At 40.8% G+C, this 27620-nt stretch overlaps 1 protein-coding gene across 1 annotated transcript; it reads left to right on the top strand.

Moving 5' to 3' along the window:
* The first annotated feature begins 9560 nt into the window (after positions 1-9560).
* On the top strand, positions 9561-26388 carry GFPT2 (glutamine-fructose-6-phosphate transaminase 2). The gene is made up of 19 exons (XM_059860123.1): positions 9561-9666; positions 14112-14219; positions 14830-14928; positions 15618-15743; positions 16311-16369; positions 16849-16983; positions 18345-18406; positions 19582-19661; positions 19941-20058; positions 20758-20921; positions 21442-21537; positions 21636-21733; positions 22086-22206; positions 22376-22533; positions 22670-22784; positions 23389-23516; positions 24164-24331; positions 24764-24925; positions 25518-26388. Exons 1-19 carry the CDS (start codon positions 9660-9662, stop codon positions 25560-25562), a joined length of 2049 nt encoding a protein of 682 aa, XP_059716106.1. The 5' UTR covers positions 9561-9659; the 3' UTR covers positions 25563-26388.
* The last annotated feature ends 1232 nt before the right edge of the window (positions 26389-27620 follow it).

Genomic DNA, 27620 nt, shown 5'->3' on the forward strand with positions numbered 1-27620 from the left:
CCCTTCTCGGAGTCTCAAACCTGTTTCTTCCACTTTGTAGGTTTTTCCTCCATTCCCACCACCTAGATTTGTTGCTCCAGATTCCTCTTCTTCAGGGGGACTATGGCATTGTCTCAGTTCCTGGCAGCTTCTTTCTGGAGTGTTTTCCAAGAGAGCCTATGCTCCAAGGCTGCTCCAGCATCCACCCTTCCCTGCTATTCTACTTCCCATTATCCTTCAGACAGCAAATATTTCCTATCTTGTTACACTCCTCTGATGCTGAGCCCTGGGAGAGCCTGGGCTCTGGTCCAGGGCCAGCAGCTTTCTGACAAGCAACAGGGTAACAAATAGCAGGGCTTTGGAGAGCCGCCTTTCCAGAAGGAAAGGGAGGTGGAGAGAGCAAACAGGCAGGGAGAACCTCTCCTGCTCCAATCTTTCAGCACACTCTGGGGATCTGCTGCAAAGCATGTTTCAACACCAGCTCCTGGAAGCTGTGCTGCTCATGAATCACGAGATGGTTTACACACACCTTGGTCTGGGAAAGCCTTTAAGCCTTAGGTAAACACAGGTTAACAAAAGTGCGTTGCCTGGGACTTCAGGAGTGTTAGGTAAACTTCCCTGGGTCTGGGGGAATCGGTTGTTTAAAAAAAAAAAAAAAATCCTGTTTCTGCTTCACATTTTTGGGCCTCTTGGATTTCCAAGCTGATTTAGGTGTTACCCTCCCATGCAGACAGGGAAGCAGATTTGGTGTGTCACAGAGGCCTTGAAGCACAAGTGATATCATAAGAAAGTTTTGCCCCAGTCCAGACAGGATGATGAGTCTGGTTGGACTAAGGACTAGCTAAACCCCTGGCAGCCCTCCTCTCACATCTAATATGTAGAGAAGGTGCTGCAGCTATTATTTAATATCTGGGCTCCTCGCCCTCAGCCAGTAAACAATGTGACTAAGAGACAATGAAATTGAAATTTTTTTTCTGTAAACTGCAATGTGTAATTAGGCAGATGATAATCCCCCATTTCTTGGAAAAGGAAAAGGTTCCTATTTGGGATGGTTCCTATTTTCCTAGCATGACACAGTTCAGGAAGCAAATGACCTTCCACAGAATTCCCTGCAAACCTAAAGTGGCAAATTTCCTGTCCTTGGTGCCAAGGATGCTGGTTCTTGTGAAGTGACATGCTTCCTGTTGGTTTCCAACATGGAAATTCTTGTTGTAGCTCCAGTGGCAGATGCAGGACAGTCTGTGAAGCTGTTTCTTCTGCCTTCTTTTACTGCTGCTTTTGGTAAATGAACTCGGAAGATATATGATATAAAATAAAATGTTTCCTTATTTGATTTTTTTTCATTTTTAGCACATCCAAACTAAAACTGCCTTCATTTAGGTTGGTTAGAAGTAAGGTGGATAGGTGGATCCATAAATGTGCAGACTGATGTTAAATGTTGGCCATTTAATTCAACACCTATCTGTGTTTGAGTTAATTTAAAATGTACTCAAGCTGTATTGTAACAATACACCCAAGCTTTGAGCCTGGACTGACTGGATTGCATTCAGATCTCCCTTGGGCTGCAGCAAGGCTGTGCCTGTAGCTGTGCCAGCACCACTTTAAGCATTGCTATGGTTAGAAGGCTTTAGCAATACTTCCTTCTATAATTTGGGCAGAACTGTTGTGGGCTGTAAGGACAGAGGAGGCTTGTGACCATTCCAGGTCCAGCTGCAGGACCCCGAGGTTGCAGAGTTGATGTCCTGCAACTCGATCATCTGAGGGGGGTAGAGGAGAGCGCAGTGCCTGCAGCTGTACAAATAAGGGATTGAGCTGCTTGGGTTTCAAGTTTGCCAGCCAGTTTTGGTCAACTGAGTTGAAAACTGACTGTCTTTGCTGTCAAAATGTACAGCACAAAAAAAAAAAAAGGTTTCAGACTTCAATTGAAATTAGATGTTTTGACTAGGGCAAAATATTTTTTAAGAGTAAATCCCTTCATTGTAAGATGTACCTCAAATACAGAAAACAGAAACATCTTTTCCTCTTTGTTTTTCTAGCAAATTTCTCTTGCTTACTCCCCCAACTCTTCCTTAATTTTTGTCCAAGTTACCATGAGTTAGTATTTTTTCTCTTTAAATTGTAGAAACAATAGGAAACATTTAAGAAGTACAGGCTCAGTTTCAGCACACAACTCACAGAAGCACAGTTAAAAGTGGAGAATCAAAACCATCATCCTGTCTCCCACTTGCCCAGATAAAATGATGAGGCAAACTGTAGGTTTATCAAAAGCAGAAAACTCAGTTTTGAAGCAAACCATCGTCCTCAGCTTACCCCATCTGGTATGTTCAGACCAAAGTACCCAGAGCCCAATGACAATACCACAGGAACTTCATTTGCCAAAGGCAACTTTGCAGTGCAAGAGCATAAACACCCCCACAGGGATGCCATCCTTTCATGCATCTCATGGGATACTCTAAACACACAGTTCTAAATCCATTTAGTAACTGGAGCTGTTAGGATTAGATAGAGCCCATCTGAGTAAGAGAAACCCAAAGAGGATTTCTAATTTTACTGTAACACAAAAGTCCTGTGCTTAATAGAGGAAAACTATATTTAAAATTTAAAAGGAAAAAAAAAAAAAAACAAAAAAGGAGAAAATACATGGAATTTTTACTGCCAGTAAAACAGTGCAATTCATAGCTTGGTTATGAGAGCTGTTTCACTGTGTAGCTGGCAGAAGCTGTCAGGGACAGATTTTCTCTGCAGCCCGAGGGGCAGGGGCAGCAGAGGAGGTGCTGTGGGATGTGCACTCGAGGTGACACCGTGGGGGAGCTGCCGTCTCACTGCACAACCTTTCCTCCATTCCAGGCTCACTTAAGGATAACATCCTGCCCCCTTTCACAGGTTGTAGAGCAGTTTCTGTTAATTATCAACTTGTGACTTCTACTCAGTGGTCTCTATCACCCCGTTCCGCAGCAATGCTGTGTGTGTAGTAAACAAACAGAAGCTCTGCAGTTTTTTTAGGTGCTTCCTAATCCCCAGTACAGAGGAACTGCACAAAAACTGAACTGGTTTTGCATATGGCTGGTGATAGAAAAGTTATCTTGGAATCCCTTGCATGCAATTTCTATATTTCTACCAATGTTGGTGTGCCTAAAGCTGATTTTGACAAGTGGTAGATCATGGCAGATCTAATAACCCTGAACCCCTGGAAACAGAGATGTAGACGAGTCATTAATTGTCAGTGGAAGAAAATGACTGCTTCTATTTAAGCAGTTAATGCCATTTTTCTTTGAATAAGCTGCCAAAAGAACAAGATCACAAGCTGTTAGAAAAACCACTTGAAGAAGCTGTAGCTGTGATTTGTGTCAAGCTCAGAAAGAGAAATATAGAATCTGTAGGCAAGAGCAGACATCATCAGAATAGCTGTGACTCTGGGACAGAAAATAAACCACCTGTGAGAAGAGTTGTGTTCAATATTGTATCAGTTGCTAAACAACAGCAACACATATCTATAATAATTGTTTTTTATTTATTAAAGCTGGGGAATGCCTGATTACCTGTGTTTGGACTTAAGGTATTTTACTTCACCCTCCTCTAAAATAAATAGTAGCTCTGAAGCTGCAGTGTTAATACACCAGTCCTAAATATTACTGTTGTAGTTTAATCTGGCTCCCCCCATTAATTCAGTTTAATCACAAATGGGAGAAAAGGGGGAAGAGGTGGTGTTTCAGTCCCCAGTATGTAGTCCTTTGATGCCTATTTCGACTAGAAGAAAGCGATAAGGACAGATTAGGATTTGGGGATAGGGATAGATAAAACAAATAGATTTGAATGTGTGGGGTAAAGCCAGATGCATCTTGTTAGATGGGCTGCTTTTAGACACTTGGATTTATTTTCTTCCAGCCTGGAGCTGCTGATAACCGGAGCTGCTTGGAAGGACCTCCCATTGCCAGCACCTTGCCTCCCTCCAGCTCATTCCAGCTGCTGCTGCAGCAGATTCTTGCTGGGCAGTGGTGACAGAAACAATGTTAGGGGCGAGACAGTGGAGAAAATTGGGCTGTTACTCAGCTTGGCTTTGGGGAAAGTGTAGATATGTGTTCTGCAAAACAACAGGGTTTTGTTCACAAAATCAGAAGCTTCTTGCCAGAGAACTCTTTAAAGGGCAACCCAGAGGGCAGCCAGCAGCAAAATCATTTTCTAGCTTCAGAGGTGCTGTTCTCAAGGGCCAGCATAAATCTTTGAAGCATTAAAGCTGTGAAAACAAATTGAGAGAAGAATTGAATGAAATTGCTCTTACCAAAACAGCAAGCCAGGTTCCTATGCTTAGAAATAAAATTAACCAGAGCAGTGCAGGAGTTACACCTCTCCCTGCTCTGCTCCCTGGTGCTGGGTGAGCCAGAGCAGCTGGGGAGAGCAGAATTATTGCACACAAGTGGTGGCTGCTGCCAGGAGGGCTCTGCAGGGACTGGGGAAGGAGAGTGAGGCTTTCCTTCAGTGGAGGACAAAGAGGTGATGCTCTGGCCTGTGTGGGGTGTGATGGAGCTCTTTGAGCCATAGAGAGGAGCTGCAGCAGCTTTTTGTTTCTCTGACCAGCTCCTTGCTCAAACACTTTCAGCCAGGCCATGTTTTGGGGCATCACTGGAGAGAATTCTCTTCTTGCAATGCTTTTTTCATCTTTGACTTTTAAGCTGCTGGACTTCTCACGTGGGCATGCTTTCTGCAACTATTGTAAGTAGCTGGCTTTGCTGCCTCCAACTCCATGCGAGCTGAGAGAATCCGAATTTATGAAAAATAATGGTAGATGGACCTGGTCCCCACAAATGGGGCAGGGGAGGGCAAGTATGCAGATATATGTTTTAGTCTCTCAGCATTTCTCACTTTTGACCTGAAGGACCACACAATATGCTGAGAAAACTAATCCAGCACTGAAAGCTGGCTTGCTTGAAAAATCTACAGACTTTTCCAAGAATTTATTTTTCTCTCTGACACCACTGATTTATTTGCAGCTCTTGTTATGAGGAATTTACATCAAAACCTCAGGAAACCACCTTTGCTTTTTAAAACACAATGTTTTGATGAATTATTACTAAATGTGCCTTCATGTTTTTTAAAGTATTTCAGATCCAGTTAAATAGCTAGGTTGGTTTTACATAACACATGCTCCTCACAACATTCAGCTGAAAAGCCACCACTGAATTAAATCATGGTCACTTAATCCTCAGTCATAGGTAGGACGTTGATTCACATTTATGTGTAACTCCTCCTTCCACACATAATTTTTATAATTTCAAAGTCAACTGTTTGACAGTGACAAATGATAATTAACTCTCCCCATTCTCAAATGAAAAGCTGTTAATTACTATTTCATACTTTTAAACTGAAAATAGCAATGCCTTAGCCCTACACAGATCCTAGGTGAGCAGCTAGTTGACACCTCCACTGAGAGAACCATCAAAATTACAAACATATTTTTCTTCTCTTTTGAACCTCTCAGCAGGAGAAAGGTGTTGCTGTTTTCACTCCAAAAGCACAGCTGATTGTTCTCCAAACTCACTGTGGAGCTGAGATGGGTGCAGAGGGTGTCCTGAAGCTCAGCCTGACCTTCTTCATATGCCAGCAAGGTCAGCACTTCCTTTTTATATTTTCTGTGGGTGAAATTCAGCTTCATTGGAGTGAGTCCTGGTTAACAGCAGTCATCGTTATCAGACTGGGGAGAAATCAGAGAGATCCCGACCAAGCTGTCAGCCCAAATATTCCTGAGAGACTTGGCAGGGAATAACACTGTCCCATTTTGTTAAGATGAAAGTGATGGTGATGAGAATGTTCAGGATTTTTCCATGTTTTAAATATTTTTTTTATTTGGAGTAATACACAAAAATTGCAGAAGTGCATCAAGCCCCAGTTGTGGGGGATGATGATCTGTAATGTACAATTGCTGCTTTTAGACTCTCAAATTCCACATTTGGGAGCAAGAAATCTCTAAATAAATAATAGATAATTATATGAAATATATAAATATATAATATGTAATATATAAATATATATTACATATTTATTTATATGAAAAATAATTATTAAATACATATATGTTATATAATATATAGATATATAATATAAACTAAAATAATATATATAATATAAACTAAAATAATGGATTTCATTTTTAATATAAGAATTTGTGCTGTGCATTCCAGTATGAACCTGGAGACAGGCTACTAGTTCTCAGAAAATGTTGTAGACCTCGAACAGCAGTTCAAAAAGGCAATTTAAAAGGAATTTTATAACCCAGTCATAATCATGGGAGTGCTGGAGTTGGAAGGGACTGCCATTTGGTCACCCCTTGTCCTTCAGACCACACACAGGTCACTCAGTGGTGACTCACAGGACAGGGTCTATTCCAGTGGTGTCACCGGGGAAATGGCCATAAGCCACCCTCTGGAGGCTGTTCCTTTGCATAACTGCTCCTCCTAATTTTTTCTTGGTGTTTATCACAGTTCTTCCCTTTTGCACTTCACATCCACTACATTTTTCCTGCCCTGGTTTACTAATGAGAGGGATTTGGTCCTTTCGCTCCTGGGGACAAGGGAACCTACTGGAACTCCTCACCAGGAAACTTGGTTCCCATGGGTGTCAAGGAACAGAACAAGGTATTCAGAGATGTATCTGGACCTCTTGAGTGTGCAAATGCAGTTTGAAATAGCTGTCCTTAAAATGCTGATGGCTGCTTTTCAGGGCAGATCATAAATGCTGTGAGAACTAGTAGGAGTATTAGGCTCAGAGGGAGCCTAAACAGAAATCCCTCCTCTTTCCAGCCACATGCTCCATGATTTTCATTGCCCCTCATCTTTACCTATTGGTGCCCCAGGCAAATTCCTCATTGCCTTGCACTAAAACAGTGATACAGTCATCTCCATCCTGTACCCCACTGTTTCCTACTTCTATTTTTGATCACTTGTGTAAAAACAGAAAAAAAGAGAAAGATGTAGCTGGGCAAAAATTCCTGATCCTTTGGGTGCCCCTTCGGATCTGTCTTCAGACCTTAGTGGGAAGTTGCACCCCTTGACCTCCTTATTGCTCACCAGTTGCCTGTCTCTCATGACAGGAAAACTGCAACCTTCAATTTGCAAACTCTCTGTCAAAAGTGCCCTCTTTTGTTTTGGGTTTTTTAATGGTCTCATGAGAAGAGCATTTTTGCAGAGTATGGCAGAATTTCTGGATCCTTATTGTGTTGAATAAAGTGGGTGATACTTCAAAATATTTTGGCTTTTAGAGTTTAAGAAGTTGTTAGATGGGATCAGTTTGATTACCTCATGAGTGCCATAAAATGTGTCCTTCAAGCCAAACAAACCCACTAGTAAAAAGAATTAGTGTAGTCTCTAATGTACTTCCAAAAAGTAATGAAAAAGCCAAATGGCATCAGGCAGATGTGTCTGAGAAGTGTTGACTGATAAGTTATCAAGGTGATGCATTAACCACTAATTAATGCAGTTCTTCCTAGCAGTTGAATCTCATTTTGTTTAGTTTTCTCCCTGGGAATGTCACAGGGAAACATCAAAATGTCTTGCATGAGTGGAATTTTAGGCTCTAAGTCGTGATCTTTGGCAATTAGTACTGCAGTGATGTTCAAAAAAAAGTGTTTATTTCCTACTGTCTGGATCACTCATTAGTTAAAATGCCCCACAAGAAGCAAATAAGAAGCTATATTTATTGTATATAATTTGATATAAATAGTAATGCTACTTAAAACACAGAGAGCTGTGATTAGGAATGTCCTTCTTCACTCAGGTTGGGCTGGGAAAAACAAGATCAGAGGTTGCTTTAGAGAAGGAGCAGTTACCTAAACAGAGAAGAAAAATTGGAATGGAGTGTCAAAATGACTTGTCTGATGTCATGTGGCAGGTCAGTGACAGAACTGAGACTGCAATGGTGACAAATCATGGGCCTGTTTTGTCTTATTCTGGGAGACTGGGGGAAGGAAAACAATGTTGGTTTTTAAGGAGCATGGTGTGCATAGCTGTCCACACATTAAGTGAAAAATACACTTAATTTATCCCTTTTTATAAACTAATTTTAAAGAGAATTTAAACGCTTTTAATTTTATGACCTGAAAATATTTTAAACCTATTTTTTTACTTTAAAATTGAGACAAAGTTTCTCTTTCTTGAAGTGGCATAAAAAGGGTTTTTTTTTGTAACTGAAATGTTAGTGTTCCAATTTTTATACTTCATTCCACTTCTCCATCAAACAATAAGTGACAAAGTTTGAGGGAATCACTGCTTTGGGTAAAAAATTACCTGCAAAATAAATGCAGGAGGGAAAGAGCCATTAAATTCTAGCTCAAATAAGACACCTTGCACTTGAATTTCAAGAACTCTAAAAGATAACTAGGATCATGTCTATAAAATATTTTGGTACTTTTTAATAAGGAAGATATTCTGTTCTGTGTCAGCTGTTCTGTTCTGTGTCAATCCAAGTGAGCTGCAAGGCACTCCCTTTAAAAGGCACCCTTCATTCCTTTGGTTTGGAGGAGCTCTCTGAGATGAGATGAGTTCCTTTAGAAGAAGATAAAGCTCGAGGCTCTGCATGGGCCATGTCTGCAGACCCCACACCAAGGACTGTGGTCTTCCTGCTCCTTGCAGTGCCTGCCCCCAGGAGAGAGCCTGGACCAGGAGGTAGAGCTGGACAAGGCTCCTGGAGCAGTTTCTTTCTTGCCAAGTACATGGAGGAGACCACAGGGACTGAGCAGAGTTGAAGCTCTCCCTCAGGTGACCCTGGTGGCCACATTCCGCACGGAGCAGGTGCCCCTGGTGCTGCCTGTGCAGGTGCAGCTGGCTGCTGAGTGTGGCTGTCAGTTCTTGTGGCTGGAGGATGTGGGACACCTTCCTCTGCCCAGCTCCACGAGGGGCTGCCCTGGCAGGATGGACCTGTCCTGTTCTTTGATGGCACTGCGAGGTGGAAAACCAGAATCAGGGTACAGAAACTTCTCCTTGTGCTGCCCATGGTCACACAGCCAGGTCTCTCTTGTGTTCCTGTCACTCTGAAAATCCCTGAGCAGGCCTGAGGTGGACAAGGGATTCATCCTGTCTTGACATGACTAGACGATGTAGCCTAGACCTGTGCCAGAGAAGGTTGAAGTTGGACAACAGGTAGAATTTCTTCAAGGAAAGGATTGCCAAGCATTGGAACGGGCTGCCGGGGACGTGGTGGAGTCCCCACCCCTAGAGGTGTTGAAGAAATGATTGGACATGTCGTTTAGTGCTCTGTTTGACCAGGTGTGATCGGTCAAAGACTGGACTTGGTGATCTGGGAGGTTTTTCCCGAGCTTAATGGCTCTGTGACTCCCCGTGCGCGGAGCTCGGCAGGGCCGGGCAGGGCGGGATCCGCCGCGGTCCCGGCGGGCTCTGTCCCCCATGGGCTCTGTCCCCTCTCTGGGCTCTGCCCCTTCCCTGGGCTCTGTCCCCCCGCTGCGCTCTGTCCCACCCGGGCTCTGCCCCTTCCCTGAGCTGTCCCTCCCGGGCTCTGTCCCGTCCCTGGGCTCTGCCCCTTCCCCGGCCTCTGCCCCCGCGGGGCCCCGGGCAGGGGCGGGCGGAGGCAGGGCCGGCCCGGCCCCGTAACCGGAGCATAAGAGCCGCAGGCGGCGGGGCGGGCCTGGCGTCAGCCGCGTTCGCCGGGAGTCGGAGGGACCGTGCGCTGCCACCATGTGCGGTGAGTGACGGAGCCGGGCTGAGCCCGGCCAGCAAGGGACAAGGGCGGCTTTGTCCCTGAGCCCAGCGGTGTCGCTCGGGTCTGGCCCCGCTGCATCCTTCTGGGGGGGTGGGAAGGACAGCGAGCGCCCGGCAGGTGAAGGTGAAGCCCCTCGGCCCGGCCCTTCTCCCGAGGAGACGCGATCGCTGTTCCTGCCCGAGCCCCCCGTGCCTGTCGGCGTGTCCCCGCCCTTGGGACGGAAGTCGTCTCGTTCCCACCGCCCGGCTGTCCCGGGGGTGCCCGGGGTGCCCGGTTAACCTCTGCTTCTGGTCCCGCTGCCTCTGATGCACGGGATGCGCTGGGCTCTCTTTCCTAATCCGAGAGTAGGGATTGATTAATCCTGACTCACTTCCGAGCTGCAGCGATAAGGGAGAGTTTGTGGTTTTCAAACAAAGGCAGTGAAGGAGCTTTATTCCTATCTGTTGTTTATTATGCGTTTATTCACCTCATTTATCCTAATAAAGATGAGATGGAAAAGATAATTCCTATAGCGTGTACACAATTGCTTAGATATGCTTCGGATCAGATGGAAATCAAAGTGTGGGTTCGGAAGCTGCTAACGCGATTTTATTTGGTTATGGAGGACAGTTTAGTGAAACTTTGCCAATCTGTCCCTGACATCTCCTCTCAGGTCTGATGAAAGTAGAAAAATTTGCACTTGTACTTCTTAGTCGTCATCAACAAAACCTCTTTTGTGGGATGCAGACTGGAAGTGAGTTGAGTTACTGCTCCCAAAATTGTACTTTGTGAATGAGGTATCTTTTCCTTGCCTCCTCATCCTTTTTAATTGTAACCTCAGAAGGAGCAAGGAGCTCAGGAATCCTCTTTCACTTGAATGGAAACACGAGGTGATACTGTTTCAGCTGCCATTGTGTGAGCTCCTACGTGACAGATCGCTATCAATGAGACAAACTCGGTGCCTTCTAAACAAAACCCCTCCAGGTGAGAGACCTGGCCCAGTGCCTGAGCCACCCTGGGGTATCCACAGCAAGCCCTGATGGTAATATCAAAAACTTTGCATGTCTGGGCTGTGTATTGATTGGGAAGTGAGGGTGTTAACAGTGTTCAGGGAGTTCGGTAGAATATCCAGCTTGGGGTGGAGCAAGTGACTCAGTATGAAATGGCAAAGAGCAGCAGTTCATCGAGGGTAAGTGAGAGTAGAGCAAAGTTTTTTCCCATCAGCACTTAGAAACCTTTTATATTACATTTGTTTATGAAAGATATCCCTCAGCCTGCTATGCTGATCTCTGTAGGGAGTGTAGGAGTTCTAGAGACTGCAGCCAGCAGTTCTGAAATTACTTTTTTGTTGTTGTTTTTATTTTTTCGCATCTTTCCAGGTTTAAGTGCTGATAATGGACCCTATTTGTTTTCTTTGGCTTCAGGTAGCACGTGAAGATTTACAGCCCTTGGTTTATGTTTTGAAAATACACAGGTCATAAATTCTGCTATAAACATGCTCGTAAGGAAGCAAAGTCAAGATGTTATCATTCTCAGATGTAAGACAGTATAGTCAAAGTATTCAAGCAAAACTATTCAGGGTTTAAAAAACTCAAGACGCACTTAAACTGATGGCCTCTTTTAAATCAAAGTTAGTTTCATTAGGATATGAAGTTTAGACTTTTTCAAAGCTAAGTTTCTGGCATCAACAATGTGCTTAGGGATATCCTTTTATTTTTCAAAAAGTAAATAATTTTGTTCAAACTTCAAGTATAGGCTGCCCCCTTGTTGACTTCGGTGAAGTCTTGCGATTGCAAGAGTTCTTGTGGAATTTTCCCACAAAAAATACTCCATTTACTTTTCCTTCTTCTGATGCTCTGCTTGTAAACCTGAAAAGGGAAACTCTAAAGTCTTGATATGCATGTAAAGGGAGAGCCTTGCTTTCAGTGTCTGCACGTGAGTGAAACTGGTTTTAATTATGTTTCAGCAACCTTCTATCTCTGTTTTTAGCATCTGCTTCTAAAGGTAAGTCATACACTATTGACCTACCTCATCCTTCTAAGCAAATTGTGATTATGGAAAGTTATAAACTAGATTTAGCATTCAGATCAAGAGGATATTGTCCTAGTAAAACACTTCTGGGGTGCTTTTCCTGGATTTTGTGTTTTTGAGTCTTATTAAGGAAGCAAGATCTGGAAATGGCATCTAATACCTTGGGGAGGCCATCATAAAGGAACTTGTTTGCATCACAAAACTCTTATCATAAGATGATTCAGCTGAGATTCAGTCATACTGGTGTGCTTCCAGAAAGAATTAAGATACAAGGAGTCTTTATCACAAATTGTTTCTACATGAGTTGAGTAATGTGCTTTAAATCTGGCCAAAATGATGACTGAGGAGGGAAAAAATACGTGAGTGGATAAATCATGAAACAGAAACGTATTAGAGAAAGTGTTACTCTCAGTGATTAGAGTAACTGGAAGAGTTTATAACATGTTCTTTGAAGTCAGGCTGCAGCTATTGTTTTCATTTTAAATGGCCTCTGGTGACTTCTGCATCTTCTAATGCACGTGTGTGGAAGTGCAGCTCCAATTCCCTGGAAACAAGGATCTTTTTAACAACTGCAGCACACTGGTAGCATTGTAGGGATGGTCCCAGAGGAAGGTTCTTCCTGGAGCTCTGTGTAGTGAAAGATGCCACATGGAACGTACAAGGATATTGAGGCTTAAATTCATTGTGAAATCTGGCCTAGAAAGTAGAGCTGGATCTGAAATGAGGTGTGGCAATGTTTTGGAATGATGTTGAGAAATTCGTATTGAAGAAATTGAAGAATGCTGCTTTTGAGGTTCGTGGTTAGTGCCAGAGAACGGTAAATATCTGTCTGGAAAAATGATCAACAGGCTCTCAGTCTGAAGTGACTGCTTATAACCAGAGGCATTATTTCTCAAAGCATCCATGAAGAACAGTATTGAGCAGTTCAAATTCCCAAATACCTCCTTAAATGCAACTATTGTCTTAATGTTTCCGTTAATGTTGGATGCACTAGAAATAATTAGGCTGAGCTCCCCATAAATCTCACTTCTGAAGCAGAAAAGTATTATCCACCCTTTAATCTTTCCAAAATAAATTCAGAGGCACATGTAATGCTCTCTTTGTCTCACTGTCAAATCAACTGTATTAATGTCTTATAAACCAGCGGAGTAACCAAATTCGCAGTAATATTTGTAAGGGAGATTTATTGGTGTATCATTATAACAGCTTCTTCACTATGGCCATTTACAGTTCAAAAGCCTTAATTGAGGGGGAAGAGGGTGTTAAATTTCAAACACAGGCTTTCTCTATCTAAAACACTTGTCTGAACTGCTTATCTGTAGAGCTCTTAAAGTATGGGGTTTTTGTCTAACTGTAGTCTCCAGTCCTGACTTGTTGCTCGGAGAAACTGTTGAAACATCAAAATTAGTTGGTTTTGTTTTATTGGGGTACAGATTTGCAAGAGTTAATAAAAGGTCCTAATGTATCCATATAAATGCCAGAGTCGCAGGAGGCAGAGAAAAGGAAAGGCTGTGTTTTCTTTTGCAGGTGACTCTTTTATTACATCTTTTCTAAAGATAAAACAACATCCCCAACACACTTCTAATAAAAAAATGCCTGTGTACTTAAAAAAAAAAATATTAGGGTGGGGGAACCAAGCCCCAAACTAAAAAAAAAGCTTCTTCTTGGTCGATGACTGGTCTATTGAAGAGGAGAGGGATCAGGGAGTTCAAGGCTCTGGCTGCGATGCCCCGAGGAGCTGACAGGGGCACGCAGGGGGCTCCTGTTCCCGCCTGGCTTGGGGATTGTGCTGAGGCAGCGCAGGGGGAGTGCTGTGTTGTTGGTGACCCTGTTTTGTACCTTCTGTTTCTTTCCTTTGTTGTCCCACCCTATTGACTTCTGCCCTTTCCTCCTGTTTGCTTCTCCATTCTCTTTCTGCTGAAGTGGCTGTTGCATACATGATTAAGCTGGAGCCTTTCAGAAATAGATGTTGTGCCTTGTACCTACCCATGGGTATTTAAGGCCATGACTTGGATTACAAAAGTCTCCTTGTGTTAGTACTGGTGAATATATTCCCTCTTTGAATGCCTGGATATGAAATAGATCATGTTCCCATTTTCAGCTGTGGTTTTCATGAAAAGTAGTTTTTTTTACCTCTCCTGTTTAACTCTTGGTGGGTAACATGAGGCGAGTGAAATTCGGCAGTGAAGTTTGTGTTATGTGTTGAAATTAGGCTTCTGAGTCCTTTATTGTACTTGAATTCTTTCCATTTCAAAATGCATTAGAAGGAATTGTACTAAATGGGAGGCTGGGTGCCCCTAGGACTTCTCCCTGACACTAGTTTTAAAGAGTTTTAAATTGAGTCTCAAGTGATGCAAATTTTTAAAATAACCTCTTTGCTTCTTTTCCCCCCTCCTTCCCCCTTTCTCTTTAAACAGGAATTTTTGCTTATCTAAACTACAGAGTGCCTCGCACTAGGAAGGAAATATATGAAACCCTGATAAAAGGATTACAGAGACTGGAATACAGAGGCTATGACTCTGCAGGTATGTTAACCAACTCAACAAATTAATTTTAGCAACCAACAGCTCATTCCATTTTTGGGGTTTTTGGGTACTTTCAGTGTCTGGCCTCTTGGATTTTTCTTTCTTTATTCTACACATTAACTACAGATCAGAACTAATTAGCTTGATTCTTGGAGTGCTACAGCTTTCCTCAGGACTTAGAATTGGGTGTTTAGCTCTGTAATTAGATGGTTGAGGTTAGTACACATAAGCCAAACAAACAGGGTGTGGAAAAAGATATCTATACAGGGCCATGTAGTTTGTACCTTAGCCTTTTTTTGTATGTGAATCACAGTGAAGGATGGGGAAGATTAAACTTGTCTTAAATTTGAGTTGGCTCATTTCATCAGGCAAAATATTTCAGTCTGTTATCAAATACAATTGGAGATGGCTCATGTATGTTTTAATCTCTGCAGTGGATATAGACTTGATGTGGTTTCATTTGAACATGCACAGCTCTAGCAACAGACTTCAACTATATCCCTTTGAAGGGTAATTTAAAAAGACTGATTTCAGTGGTGTGTGCCTGTGTGTATTTTCTCAGCCTTTTCCTCATTCCAGTGTATTTCATGCTTTAAATCCTGTGCTGTAGGAGTGGCAATTGATGGAAATAATAATGAAGATAAAGAAAGATTCATCAAACTGGTTAAGAAGAGAGGAAAAGTAAAGGCCCTGGAAGAAGAGTTGTACAGTAAGTGTTAAAAATGACCCCTTTACTTTGGCCTCCCAGTCAGATACTATCTGCATCTCAGCAGAAAGTCAGACCATAAAATTGCAGTTATGATTTTGCATCTGCAATAACTGCATTGTGAAATCCAAGCAGCTAATTTTTTTGTGTCCCTCAAATCTGCACTTAAAAAAGCAAGCTGATCTTCAGATCTAGCACTGTGAAATTGTCAGTCTATTCTTCCTTCTTTTGGTTGCTCCTTTGTTCAAAACCTGGGCTCCTCTTTACTCATGTGATTTCTGTGCTGCATGGCTGAAATGCTGAAACATGCACTCTGACAGAATTTATGACCATTTAAGCAGCTGGCTGTCATCACAATCTGCTTTATGCAGTGCTTCCATCTGTGAAAGCCTGAAGTTGTGTTTTAATACGTTTACATTATAATTTGTAGTAATGGGGTCTGTTAGCCTGTCTGTTAGTGTTGGCTAAAAATGCTCATGGCTTGGCAAACAAGGTTTTAATCACAGTAGTTTGAACTTTCTCAAGTGTAATGTCAAGAAAGCAGATGGTTAAAAAAACCCCCAAAAAACAGAAGATAGCTTTTAGATTTTTGCCTGTAGGAATTGTCTTTGTGTTTTACTAATCGTGTGTGTGTGAGAGAGAGGGAGAGAGGCAATATTAATTATTCAGTAAACTGAATTTCTCCTGTATAGAACAAGATGACCTGGATTCAAAAACAGATTTTGAAACACATTTTGGAATTGCTCATACTCGCTGGGCGACCCACGGAGTACCAAGTGCAATAAACAGTCACCCTCAGAGATCAGATAAAAGGAATGGTACGTAATCTCTGCAGCACTTGAACCACACAAATCTGAAATGATTCAATCCACAGAACACTAATGTTCTTACTATTGGTATGGTATCTATTTTTGATAGTAGGGCTAAGCTGTTGCCATTCTATTTAGTTCAGACACTTTTAAAATGAAATAGGCTCTTCTCAGGCTAAAGTAACACTAAAAATTAATATCTGCTCTCTGAAAATTGCAAGTTAATCGAAGTACAACATTCTTGTTTTGAAAGGTAAGACTGAAAATGTGAATGTGTCAATATTGCATGGTCCAGAAAAGGGAGATTTCTTATCAGTCTTTACTTGAGATGGCTTGGTGCTACTAGGTGTAGTTTAGAAATCTCTCAATAGTTTGGAACTGCCTTTGTATGCTTTCAGAATTTGTAAGCTTCTGTTTGCAGTTGTCCATGTTGTGATAAACTGTAGGTCTGAAAGCTATAGCAGGTGGTTTAAAGTGTACTTCTAAGCTTTCCCCCCTCCTTGTAATTTTGTGTTCTGAATTAAATAACTTAATTTTTTGTTTCTTATGACTAAATCTATTTTTTTTTCCTCTTAGAATTTGTTGTCATCCATAATGGAATCATCACAAACTATAAGGACCTGAGAAAATTTCTGGTGAGTCTGTGGCAACTCAATTCTAAAACTAGAAAGTTAATACTCCCCCAAACTACCATGAGGTTGTTCATGACTTCAGTGGAACATGAATATTCAAGTTTCTTGATATCATCTATAAAAAAGCTGTGTGAAAGGGTCTGCCTAATAAAGATTCTCAGGAGCTGGTGAAGTGCAATATGTTCCTGTAATCCTAAATGCAAAGTATTTATGAGCAGAGTAGCAGTTTGTGCTGAGATTCTCTGAGAGGGTGTGTGGAATGGGCTCCCTCCTGTCTCTTGCTGCTTCACAGATGCCAAACAAGTTTTACTATGGGTCTTATTCCAGCATTTCCCAAAGGTATCTATGACATAAGTCCTTGTATTTTATCTATAGTGATTTGTATGGTCCAATGTAGTGCTCTGAGCTCTGACTGCAGTTTCTGGTGGGAGGCAGCTGCCTCAGGATGGACACAATTTTTACTCTTCTATATGATATTTCAGGAGAGCAAAGGATATGAATTTGAATCAGAAACAGATACAGAAACAATCCCCAAATTGATCAAGTACATGTATGACAACAGAGAGAGTGAAGACACCAGTTTTTCAGCCTTGGTAGAGAGAGTTATTCAACAGCTGGTAAGTGGGAAATTACTTTTTTTTCCCCTGTACAGTATAAGCTGTTTGTGGGGTTCTTTAGCATTCTGCCTTATGCATTTAGACCCTGTGCAGGAGTTCTTGGAAGGTGCTGCAAATAACACTTTTAGGCTTCTAAATAATGCTTAATAGACCAAGAAATAAGATTAAAATTTTGGAGACTTCAAAGGCTTTTCACTGTTAAATCTTTAAATTGCAGTAGCAGTGGGTTTTGTTTGTTGAGTTTTTCGTCTTGTTTTGTTTTTAGCAAGAAGTTACAGCTTTTAAATGAAGCAGTTTAAATTAAAAAAGTAATAGGAGCCTCTGGGGGTTAAAATCTCTCATAAATGGCAGTGTGTTCCTAAAGGTTATTCTGATCGTGTTGAAACACTGCTGTGATTCAAGTTTGGCCAATGCCTTGGCTCTCCTATTTGGAAATAGATCTAACAAGCTGGACGGGTTTCCAAACTGTGAAGTGGGAATCTACTGTTACTCCGTATGTGAATTCTTAAAAACTTTGATAGATGTATTGCAAACTTGGAGAAAGCTGGCTTTGTTTCCTCCCCAGTCTCTGGGCAGATGTTTTCCCTCCCCTTCCTGCAGTTTCTGAGTCTCCTCTTTAAAGCAGCTCTGTAGGATTCCTTGCAGCAGGGCTGGAATCCACACCAAGGCAGGGCCTGTGTGGGTCAAGAGGGAGCAGCCCTAGAGCTGAGGGGAAGGGAGGCTTCTCCTGACTCCAGAACAGGGACAGAGTGCTCTGAGTAGAGCCCTGGGAGAGGAGGGAATGTCACCATCTCTGTCCTGCTGGCAGGGTGGGAGGCCTTGGCTCTTGCTTTGGGAATCTTCCTCCAGGATGCCAGCTGTGTTAGTACTGTAGAGTTGTTTCTGGGGTTTTTTCTGGTGTTGTGGATTTTCTGTATTTTTTTTTTAAATACATTCATGAGAATTTGCTGCTTGAACTAGGAATAGTAACTGCTGGTTTTTAGTTGAAACTGCATGGTAATGCACTACAAGTAAAATTCTGATTGAAGGTCTTACTGAAAGTAAATGTCTAACAATCTTCATGTTGATTATGAGTAGCATCTCTGACATTTTCATAACCTTTGCATTCAAGTTTATTTTTTTTATTTATAAAGAGAGGCTAAGTGCTCACTTCCTGATCTTTTAGCTGTTGCACCATTAATGTCAGCTTGCTCTGCTCCATGGCCAATTCCTTTAAAGGTGCAATCTGCCCTCCAGGAAGAGACTCCTGATAGCAGCTCCTTCAGTGCCTCTTCAGAGAGGGGCCCCAGTTTAATGAGATGCAACTATTTGAGATAAGTTGTTTAAGATCTTTTTTTCTCCTTTGTATTTGTGGTTTCCAGGAAGGTGCTTTTGCATTGGTTTTCAAGAGCATCCATTACCCAGGTGAAGCTGTTGCTACCAGGTTAGTAAAAGTCCATTTTATACATAATGCATGCTTTTTATTAGGTTAAAAAAAGGCCAGCCTCTTAAAGATGCTAAAATATTGATGTTTAAAGTGCTTAATTAACCAAAATCAGTGAGTCAATAAAGAATCTTGGTGTATCTTGTGTTTCTAAATTTGTATTAAGAGCATGCTAACATTTTTCCTCTATCAAAAAGGGGAGAGGGAACGGATATTGTTCAGTTTTAGTTCCCATTCAGTAAAGACTGAGATAAGTATGTTCATGTGGGCTGAAAGACCATCACAGTAACAGGTTATACAAATAGAGTTCTATAGCTGTCATAGCATTTATGGTGTCTTTCTATGTTAAGCTCTACTTTTATTTTTGACTTGAAAAACAACTTTCAGGAAATGTAAAGATATTAAAATAGCAAGTGATGGGAATAAAGCCTGTTTTATATTACAACCCAAAAGCCCATTGCTTCAGTGGTCTAAAATAAGACTACATTAAAATTTTGAAAAAGCCAGCTGTATCATCACTCCAACTGGAGAACAGCTTTTGAAATGAACTATTCTATATGTGGTTCAGGTTTGGGTTTTAGGGCTGAGGGATTTAGGAGAAGCTAATCTTGTAATCTGAGTGTGACTTGTTCTTTCATTCCTGTGATTTTTTTTTTAATAAGGTCTTCAGTGACATGTAACCCATATAATTTAAAAAATTGTCTTAATATTCTACGGTTTCAGAGGTGCAGTAGGGATGGTTGATGTTTCTGAGTTTAAAAGGCTAAAGAGTGTAACAGTACTTCCATTCTAAAGAGCACAGGAGCTTATTATTGTCTCACTTTAGAGGCAAAGTAAGCTTTGGTTCAAATTGGTCCCTGTACTAAGAAGTTTTCTGATTACTGCAAAGAAAAGAGCTGGTTCATATACATTTTCCTCTACCTGGATGTAGTTTACAGGTAAAGAATCACCAAGGCACATGGTAATTACTTATATAATACTATTTGGTGAATCTTACAGAAGAACCAATTTTATAGAACTCCTGCCATGTAACGGCCTTAGGATCCTTAGGCTGAAGGAGACTCTTCCTGTTTAGGAAGCTAGATGGGATATTGTCTTTTCAGCTTCACTGATGTCTGGTAACTTCTTTGTATGCACGTTTCTCTTTATAAACTTGAGTGTTTTCCTCCCTCTAGGAGAGGGAGTCCTTTGCTCATTGGGGTTAGGAGCAAGTACAAGCTCTCAACTGAACAGATTCCAGTTTTGTATAGAACATGTAAGTTGACAAATCAAAATACATTATTTTTAAGAACTTAAATTGCTGTTACTTTATGATTAGAAATTAGGTTAATTGGTTTTTGTACCATAAAACTACCAGCTGATGCCCCAAATAGCTTTTTGCTGGGGATATTTTTATACTACTGAATGTGTAGTTCATGTGAAAGTCCCATACCCCAGCCTATTTCTGTAACTCTGATGCCCTAAACCTGTATAGTCTGTAATCTTAACTGAACAGAACTAGGTCTGCATTTAGAATGTCTCATTTCTTTAATAGGCAACATTGAGAATGTGAAGAACATCTGCAACTCCCAAATGAAAAGACTGGATAGCTCAACCTGCCTTCATGCTGTTGGAGATAAGGCAGTAGAATTCTTCTTTGCTTCAGATGCAAGGTAGTAAAAGTACTTCAACTTTGCTGAAAATACTGGGTTTTTTTGTTTAAAAGTGAGGTAGCTCTGGAAATTTAAGCTGTCTTGCTCTTGTACAATGGCTTTCTGAAAGAAGAGCTTTTAATCCAACTAACAACAGAAATCCCCCAGGCTCAGATGCTTGAAAAATGTTTGCAGTTCAAATGCTGCTAACAAACCTTCACAAATGCAATATCTGCCGGTTGCTGACCTCTATGTGAAAAACATCCAGAGTAGGACAGTAATTTGGGTACAAATGGTCACTCATCAGCTGAGCATTTGGGCAGACTATAGGTTAGTTGGGGTTGTGATGTTTTCAATTCAGATATTGGAGGAGGAAAATAATGGTGTGGTTTCAAGCTGGGCAGGAACCTGGACATCAGGCACACATTTATCTTGGAAACAAGAGCGTGACCTTAGCAGTATCCATCAAGGATACTGGGAGGCATCTTCAGACCAGCAGGAATGGATGCAGTGGCTGCTGAGCCTCCTGCTGTGGGTTGTTGTGAGAGTGCAGGAGGAGCAGCAGATGGAGCCATTGCCTTTAGGATGGCTCTGTCTGCAGCTCTGTCCTAAAGGAAGCGAGAAGCAGGGCTGGAAGTGCTCTTGTGGCATATTTAATTGCTTTGCTATTGCCAATTCTGACCTGTCAGGTTTGTCTTGTTTCTGTTTTTCTCTCTGTAGTGCTATCATTGAGCACACCAACAGAGTGATTTTCTTAGAAGATGATGACATTGCAGCTGTAACTGACGGGAAGCTCTCGATTCACCGCCTGGAGCGTTCAGCTAATGATGATCCTTCCCGGGCCATCCAGACCTTGCAGATGGAATTGCAGCAAATCATGAAGGGTGGGTTGAAACATCTGTAAATGAGTATCATCAAAGATGGATAGTTACGGTTTGTGTAGTAGATGAGGCAGCAAACTGCTAATGTGTGACAATTACATTTTATTCAAGCCATTTGTACTAGGAGCTGACAATTTCAAGTTTTGAGACCAAGAGAGAATGTGCATCCTCAGACCCTATCCATTTTAGCCTTGGAAAAGTCATAGATACTTTGATTCATTTCAGTATCTAGTGAAAATGTAACTAATGTTAACATGTTGTAGTTGTTGGCAAAGTTTGACAGTAAATTAAGAATCGAAGGGGAGCATGGATGTTTCCTTATGAAGGAATTCATTTACCTTGAAAGTATTGGGAAATGGAATCAACCAAATAAAGTGACCTATCCATCCTCCCTTTCTTCTTGTCTATTCTAAGCTTTTATTTAGGCTAACACGGTCAAGTTAGTCTTAAAAGTTCTCTTTGTAACTGGAATAGACTTAAAATAACAAACCTAAGCATTGCCGTGTCATGTTTTTATAAACAGGTAACTTCAGTGCCTTCATGCAAAAGGAAATTTTTGAACAACCAGAATCAGTTGTCAACACAATGAGAGGCAGGGTGAATTTTGAGAGCAGCACAGGTAATGGAGAACAGTCCTTCAAACTGCACTAAGTTTGAAATTTGTAAATGTGCTATCTGGAAAATGAAAACCACCATTGTGTATGTATTTGTTTGCAGTTCTTCTGGGGGGGCTGAAGGATCATTTGAAAGAAATCAGAAGATGCCGAAGACTGATCATTATTGGCTGTGGGACCAGTTACCATGCTGCAGTGGCTGTATGTTCCGAGCCTTGACTGAAATGCATTTATAACTTACTTGCTGGGCTTTAAACAGCTGGGGACACCAGCTTTTCATCTGCTTTTTCTTCTGTCTCAGACTTTGTCTTTCATTGAGGGGCCTCACTCTTTTATTTAGCTTACCTTAGTGCCACATTCTTTATTAATGCTCCAATGCCATTAATCACCATGCTAGAAATTAACTTTTTCCACCTTGGCTTTTAAAGCTCTGGTGAGCTGTAATTACCAGCTTTTCTAATAAGCATTCATTTAGATTTTCTCTTGATTTGTAAAATGTCCAAATGTTAGTGGGTGGCAATATTAACAAATACTGCTTTCTGCTTGAATACAGACTCGACAAGTCCTGGAAGAATTAACTGAATTACCAGTGATGGTGGAACTTGCCAGTGACTTCCTGGATAGAAACACACCTGTATTCAGGGATGATGTGTGCTTTTTTATAAGCCAGTCAGGTGAGCTGCATTTGCTGTTGAGTGAGTGCTCTAAGATTGCTTTCCATTGCACTTTGCATCATGTAAGTGTGGGTAAAGTTATTTAGAACACACTTGTGTAGACTTTGATGCTTTTCAGGAATTATTACTATCTCTGCCAACCTGAAGTGAAGGTGTGAATGTTTTCCAGGTGAAACTGCAGATACCCTCATGGCCTTGAGGTATTGTAAAGAACGCCGTGCTCTGACAGTTGGCATCACAAACACAGTTGGAAGTTCAATATCCAGGGAGACTGACTGTGGTGTGCACATCAATGCAGGGCCTGAGATTGGTGTGGCAAGCACAAAGGTAATTCCTGTTCAGGGTTTGACTTTCACCCTTCAGCCCTGTGGAATACAACTCAAATTTAAATTGCAGTACTTCAAACTGAGATCATATTCACTCTCTGCAGAATTAGCTGCTAAATGTTTTGTTTTGTCTGCAGGCCTATACCAGCCAATTCGTGTCTCTTGTAATGTTTGGCCTAATGATGTCTGAAGACAGAATTTCCTTGCAGAAAAGGAGACAGGAAATCATAAGTGGACTAAAATCATTGCCAGGTATATTGATATTTTGAGTTTGAGGAGGCGTAGGGGATGTTGGCAGTGTAAAATACTACTCAGGGATATTTCTTTCTCATTTAAGTTTCACTCTCCCCCTTATCCTGAAGGGCAGACAACATGAGAAAAAATGGACTGTTCACTTCTGCACTGTTTGCCAATTTTACAAGTGCTCTTCCAAGAAACTTGGCAGGAAGATCGGAATTTTCATGGGTTGGGTTTTCTAATTACAATAAGGTAGTTTTGTATGAGAAATATTACTTGATCTCCTAAATTTGTGGTTTGAAATTTTAAAAACATCCCACTTTAAATCAGGATAGATAAAATGAAACTAATTCAAGGTGATTTTAAATGGATATTTCATGACTTCCTTTAGATATTCGAATGGCATGTATGAGCCCTGCTTAAACCAATAGTTGTTTTAAATTTATTGCTATAAGTAAGGCTGGAAGAAAATATCCTTAAACTGCAGTCCAAGGTGCTAAACTAATGGTTGAATTGCATTAAGTGTATTTGTTCTATTAGATAATTAGAACATTCTAGTACAAATGAACTTTTTTTTCCAATTTAAAAAAATTGATTTTTTTTTTCTCTGTCTCAATAGAAATGATTAAAGAAGTCTTGTCCTTGGATGAGAAGATACATGATTTGGCTCTTGAACTGTACAAACAGAGATCGTTGCTGGTTATGGGCCGTGGGTATAATTACGCCACGTGTCTGGAAGGAGCTTTGGTAGGACCTTCTCAATATTCTTTGATATTATTTAAAATTATATTTTGTGGCTTCTGCAACATAGTTTATTTCTAATATTTCACTACAATTTAATTCTACTGCAAAAAAACTATTTATAACTAGAAGCATTTAAACACATGCATAAGGTGAACCTGGATGTGATACCACTTTCTTGTTTCTTTCACATCATAAACATAGTGTTTAATTAGTTTATTTAAAAACTAACAATTAACAAGAAACTAACAATTTAAGTTGCTGACCCATTTAAAAACATCAGAAACACACAATGTGCTGATGTTCAGAAGAGATGCTCATGCATGAAATCATTAATCATGTTATGAACATCCTGGTAAAATGGACACATACCCATTGCTCAGAGGAGTTTGGTGTGTTAAAGGTAGACTGCAGTAGCCAAGGTTATGCTGGGTGTTTGGTTCCTAAAATTCCTCTGGTTACTCCCTGTGCCTGGGTGAGCTCTGCTGCTGCCCACAACCCACTAGAAATCCCAGCAGCCACCTGTGTGTTTTCACCAATACTTGATATATATATTTAAGTGGCAGAAGCACAGCCTTGGTGTTTTGATTCTTGTGGCTGTTGTTTCTCAGCTGATTTAGTAATAACTTGAAACATTTCCTTTTTTTTTTTAGAAAATAAAAGAAATCACCTATATGCACTCAGAAGGTATCCTGGCTGGTGAGCTGAAACATGGGCCCTTGGCCCTAATAGATAAACAAATGCCTGTGATCATGGTGATCATGAAGGATCCTTGCTTCACCAAGTGCCAGAATGCCCTGCAACAGGTCACTGCTCGGCAGGTACAGTGCTCAACTAATGAACTTCTCCTGTGTCATAGGAAAAGAGATCGTGCACACTGCACTGCTGCTGACTGTGCACCTGGAAAGGGATGTACTGCTGATTATTGTTAATTATTAAGTTATAAATAAGATGCTACATCTGCATTGCAGGTTGTTATTACAGGTTAATATCAGCAGTGAAAGCTGCTTTCATATGGTTTGGTTGTTTTGGGCTCTTTCTGTTTTGAAGCAAATAGAATAATGTTAAAACTCTACAGGGTGAAAGCATTCAAATCTTGCAATATAATGAAAGTCAAGAGCCATTATGCAAGACTGGCATTGCCTTTGTTAGCTACTTGAGTGTGTTCAAACACATACAGACATGTTGTGAATAATATTTCAAAGCAGTTCTAGGCTACCTCTTCACTTAACAATGCAAAAATTTATTTTCAGGGTCGTCCAATCATTCTGTGTTCTAAAGAAGACACTGAAAGCTCAAAATTTGCCTACAAAACCATTGAGCTGCCTCATACAGTTGACTGCCTTCAAGGAGTGTTGAGTGTCATTCCTCTTCAGTTACTTTCATTTCACCTGGCTGTTCTCAGAGGATATGATGTAAGTATTTTCTATATTTAACACTCCTTTTAATGCAGTTTTGAACTTCCTCCTACCAGTGTAAAGTGAGACCCAGTTATATGGCATATCTAAGATTCACTAGCTATGAAAATAACTAGTGACTCTTATAGTGAATGTGGTTATAGAAGTGACATTTCAGTGCCAATTCTTCAGTATTGTATTTTTTAATTAGTATCCTTCTAAAAAAATTATAAAGTTCTTTAGCTGTTTGGTTAGTTAAGAGTGCAAATGAGACTTCTTCAGAGAATCTAATCTTGAAATATGATATTGTACTTAAAATAGGTCAGTGGTTTGTACACCTTGGTTTTCTGATGTGTCAGTTTGACAATGATGACTGCTTTGGAAAAATATCCTGTGCAAAACAAATATGTATTTGTTAGGAGGGTGTTGGAAGCACAGATGAATTCAGCTGCAAGTCATTATCTGCAGATCTATAGCCTGTTGTGTGTGTTAATGTGTCTAGAATCAAGCAGAACTCATTAGGAAGTCAGAAAAAGCACACTAAATGAACGGTCAAATGCACAATGTCAGTATTACTCTGTCATACTGAAAGCCTGTTTCTTCATTCTAGGTGGACTTCCCAAGAAATTTGGCCAAATCTGTCACTGTAGAGTAACAGGCAAGAACAGCTGATATCTTTGTCACCAGACCTCAGAGTTATACTTGTAGAATGTGTTGTTCTGAATTGATAGGTAAATGTTTTTTCTAAAAAGAATGATAGTGCTAACTGGAAAGTGTCAGAAGGATTTGTCTTGCAGCTTTAAAAGCTTTTGATGTGCCTTGTACCCAAGTGCTTTTGCTCACAGCAAATACTCCTCTAAGTCCTGAAATTACCAAAGAAGATAAAAATTGTTTACACATGGTATACTGAACTTTTTTACTGTGCAATATATATATATATATATATATATATACAGCTCTCTCCAGAGTAACTGTGAACATTTTTTTTTAGCCTACACTACATTACTAGTTTCAAAGATATAGTATTTATAAGTACAATTTGTATAGCTTTTTTTAAGTTATTTTTTTAGTACATTGCTTATCTGTAACATTGGTAATGCTCAGAATGTAAATACTGAGCATGTTGATACTTCTGTACAGTTGTTAGGGATTTTTCCCCTTCAGCCTCCAACTGGAAATTTTTTGTCCCCTCTTCTTTCCCAGCTTCCCTTCCCCCATTGCATCTGTGTTTCATATTTACCCAGTCATTTGCAAAGTTCTTCCCTGGCTGTAAATTCCCAGCTATGTTTTCAATTTCTGCTTCTTTTAACTGTTTTGAAAAGCCAGAACGACATTTGCTTTGTATGCCATCCCAGCTCTTATTTGCATAACATGTATAGTGCAACAGAATATGGGAACTGGATGTCTTTCAAGTGATATTTTTGTTTGAAGAGGGTACAATGAAATGACAATGCAATTAAAAGATTATATAATTCTTCTTATTTTGTGGTTTGGTTTTTTGGGTGTGTATGTGTGTTTCGGTTTTTATTTGTTTAAATTTTTTTTTTGTTTTGTTGTTGTTTGGTTTTTTTTTTTACCTGATGACTTCTATCTCTGGTCTGAAGAAAGTCCTATTTTAGTACCATATATATTTGCAAAAGCACACTTTGATAGTTGTGAACCAATTTGCAGTAGGGGAGAAACTTATAAAACTGCAAAAAAAAATAAGGCAGATACACACAAGAAGCTCTGTGCTCATTTGTTTCATTTTTATTTCGAAATGGCCAGAAAGCATAAGATTTATTTTTTCTGCATTTTATTAACTAACTATTTGACTAGTGAAGTTTCTGATATTCCTCTGCAGGCTTGGCTTTAAATGGAGGTGTTTGAATGTTTACTTAGGTTAAAAGCTTGAGAAGTGTAACACCAGCTTATTACAATAGTAGCTACTTACTGGACACTGCCCTAGTATACTTTTTGTAACCACATAAAAAAACCAAAATCATAACAAAAAATATAGTACTAATCTGACCTAAATGCCAAGAATATGTAATTCTGTATCTAACATGTTTTGGTAAGTGATGAAAAGGCCCCTTTTACTCTTGATCTAGAATTAATATTCCTTTCATATTAAAAAGTGGAACTATCAAAGCATATCGAGGTAATCTAGCCTATATATGACAATTAATTGATTTATTAAAAAAATTACAGGTGCATTTTTCTAAAATCAGCTGTGAGAACAGAAATCACAGAAATGAAAGCTCTCATCAGTCCTAGGAGAGGTGGCAAAGTGAGTTTATTTTTAGGCAGCACCTGTTTTAAAAACAAGCAGTCCTCATGTCAGGGCGGGGGGTGTGTAACGGAGAGAAGGCTTATGATTTTTGCGTGGGGTTGAAAATAGCTCGGGAAGGGAATAAAATCCCTTCCCTCCTGCGCCATCCCTCTAGAAGAGCTGAGGGAAGCCAGGCTCCAGGGGCTGTGCACAACTGGTAGGCCGGGGCCTGCTGCGCTGCGTGGTGTTGTGCCCTGCAGTGTTGTGCCATGGTGCCAGGCTGCCCCCGTGTGACGTCTCCGTGCCACTGTGCGGCCTCTTACCCAGGGTGGGCCTTTGCCTCACCGAGGGCTCCTCCCGCCTGCCAGAGCTGTGAGGAGCCGGCAGCAGGACAGGCGCCACAGTCCGTCGTGACACGGAACTGCTGTGAGGTGACATCACGACTATCTTGACAAGGTGACG

The sequence above is a fragment of the Haemorhous mexicanus genome, chromosome 15 (genome assembly GCF_027477595.1).
Source record: "Haemorhous mexicanus isolate bHaeMex1 chromosome 15, bHaeMex1.pri, whole genome shotgun sequence".
In the NCBI taxonomy this organism is placed as follows: Eukaryota; Metazoa; Chordata; class Aves; order Passeriformes; family Fringillidae; genus Haemorhous; species Haemorhous mexicanus.

Coding starts and splice junctions, on each gene's coding strand:
- GFPT2 (XM_059860123.1), top strand. Junction 21,734..22,085: donor GTTACCATGCTGCAGTGGCT/GTATGTTCCGAG, acceptor GCTTGAATACAG/ACTCGACAAGTCCTGGAAGA. Junction 22,534..22,669: donor TTGGTGTGGCAAGCACAAAG/GTAATTCCTGTT, acceptor TTTTGTCTGCAG/GCCTATACCAGCCAATTCGT.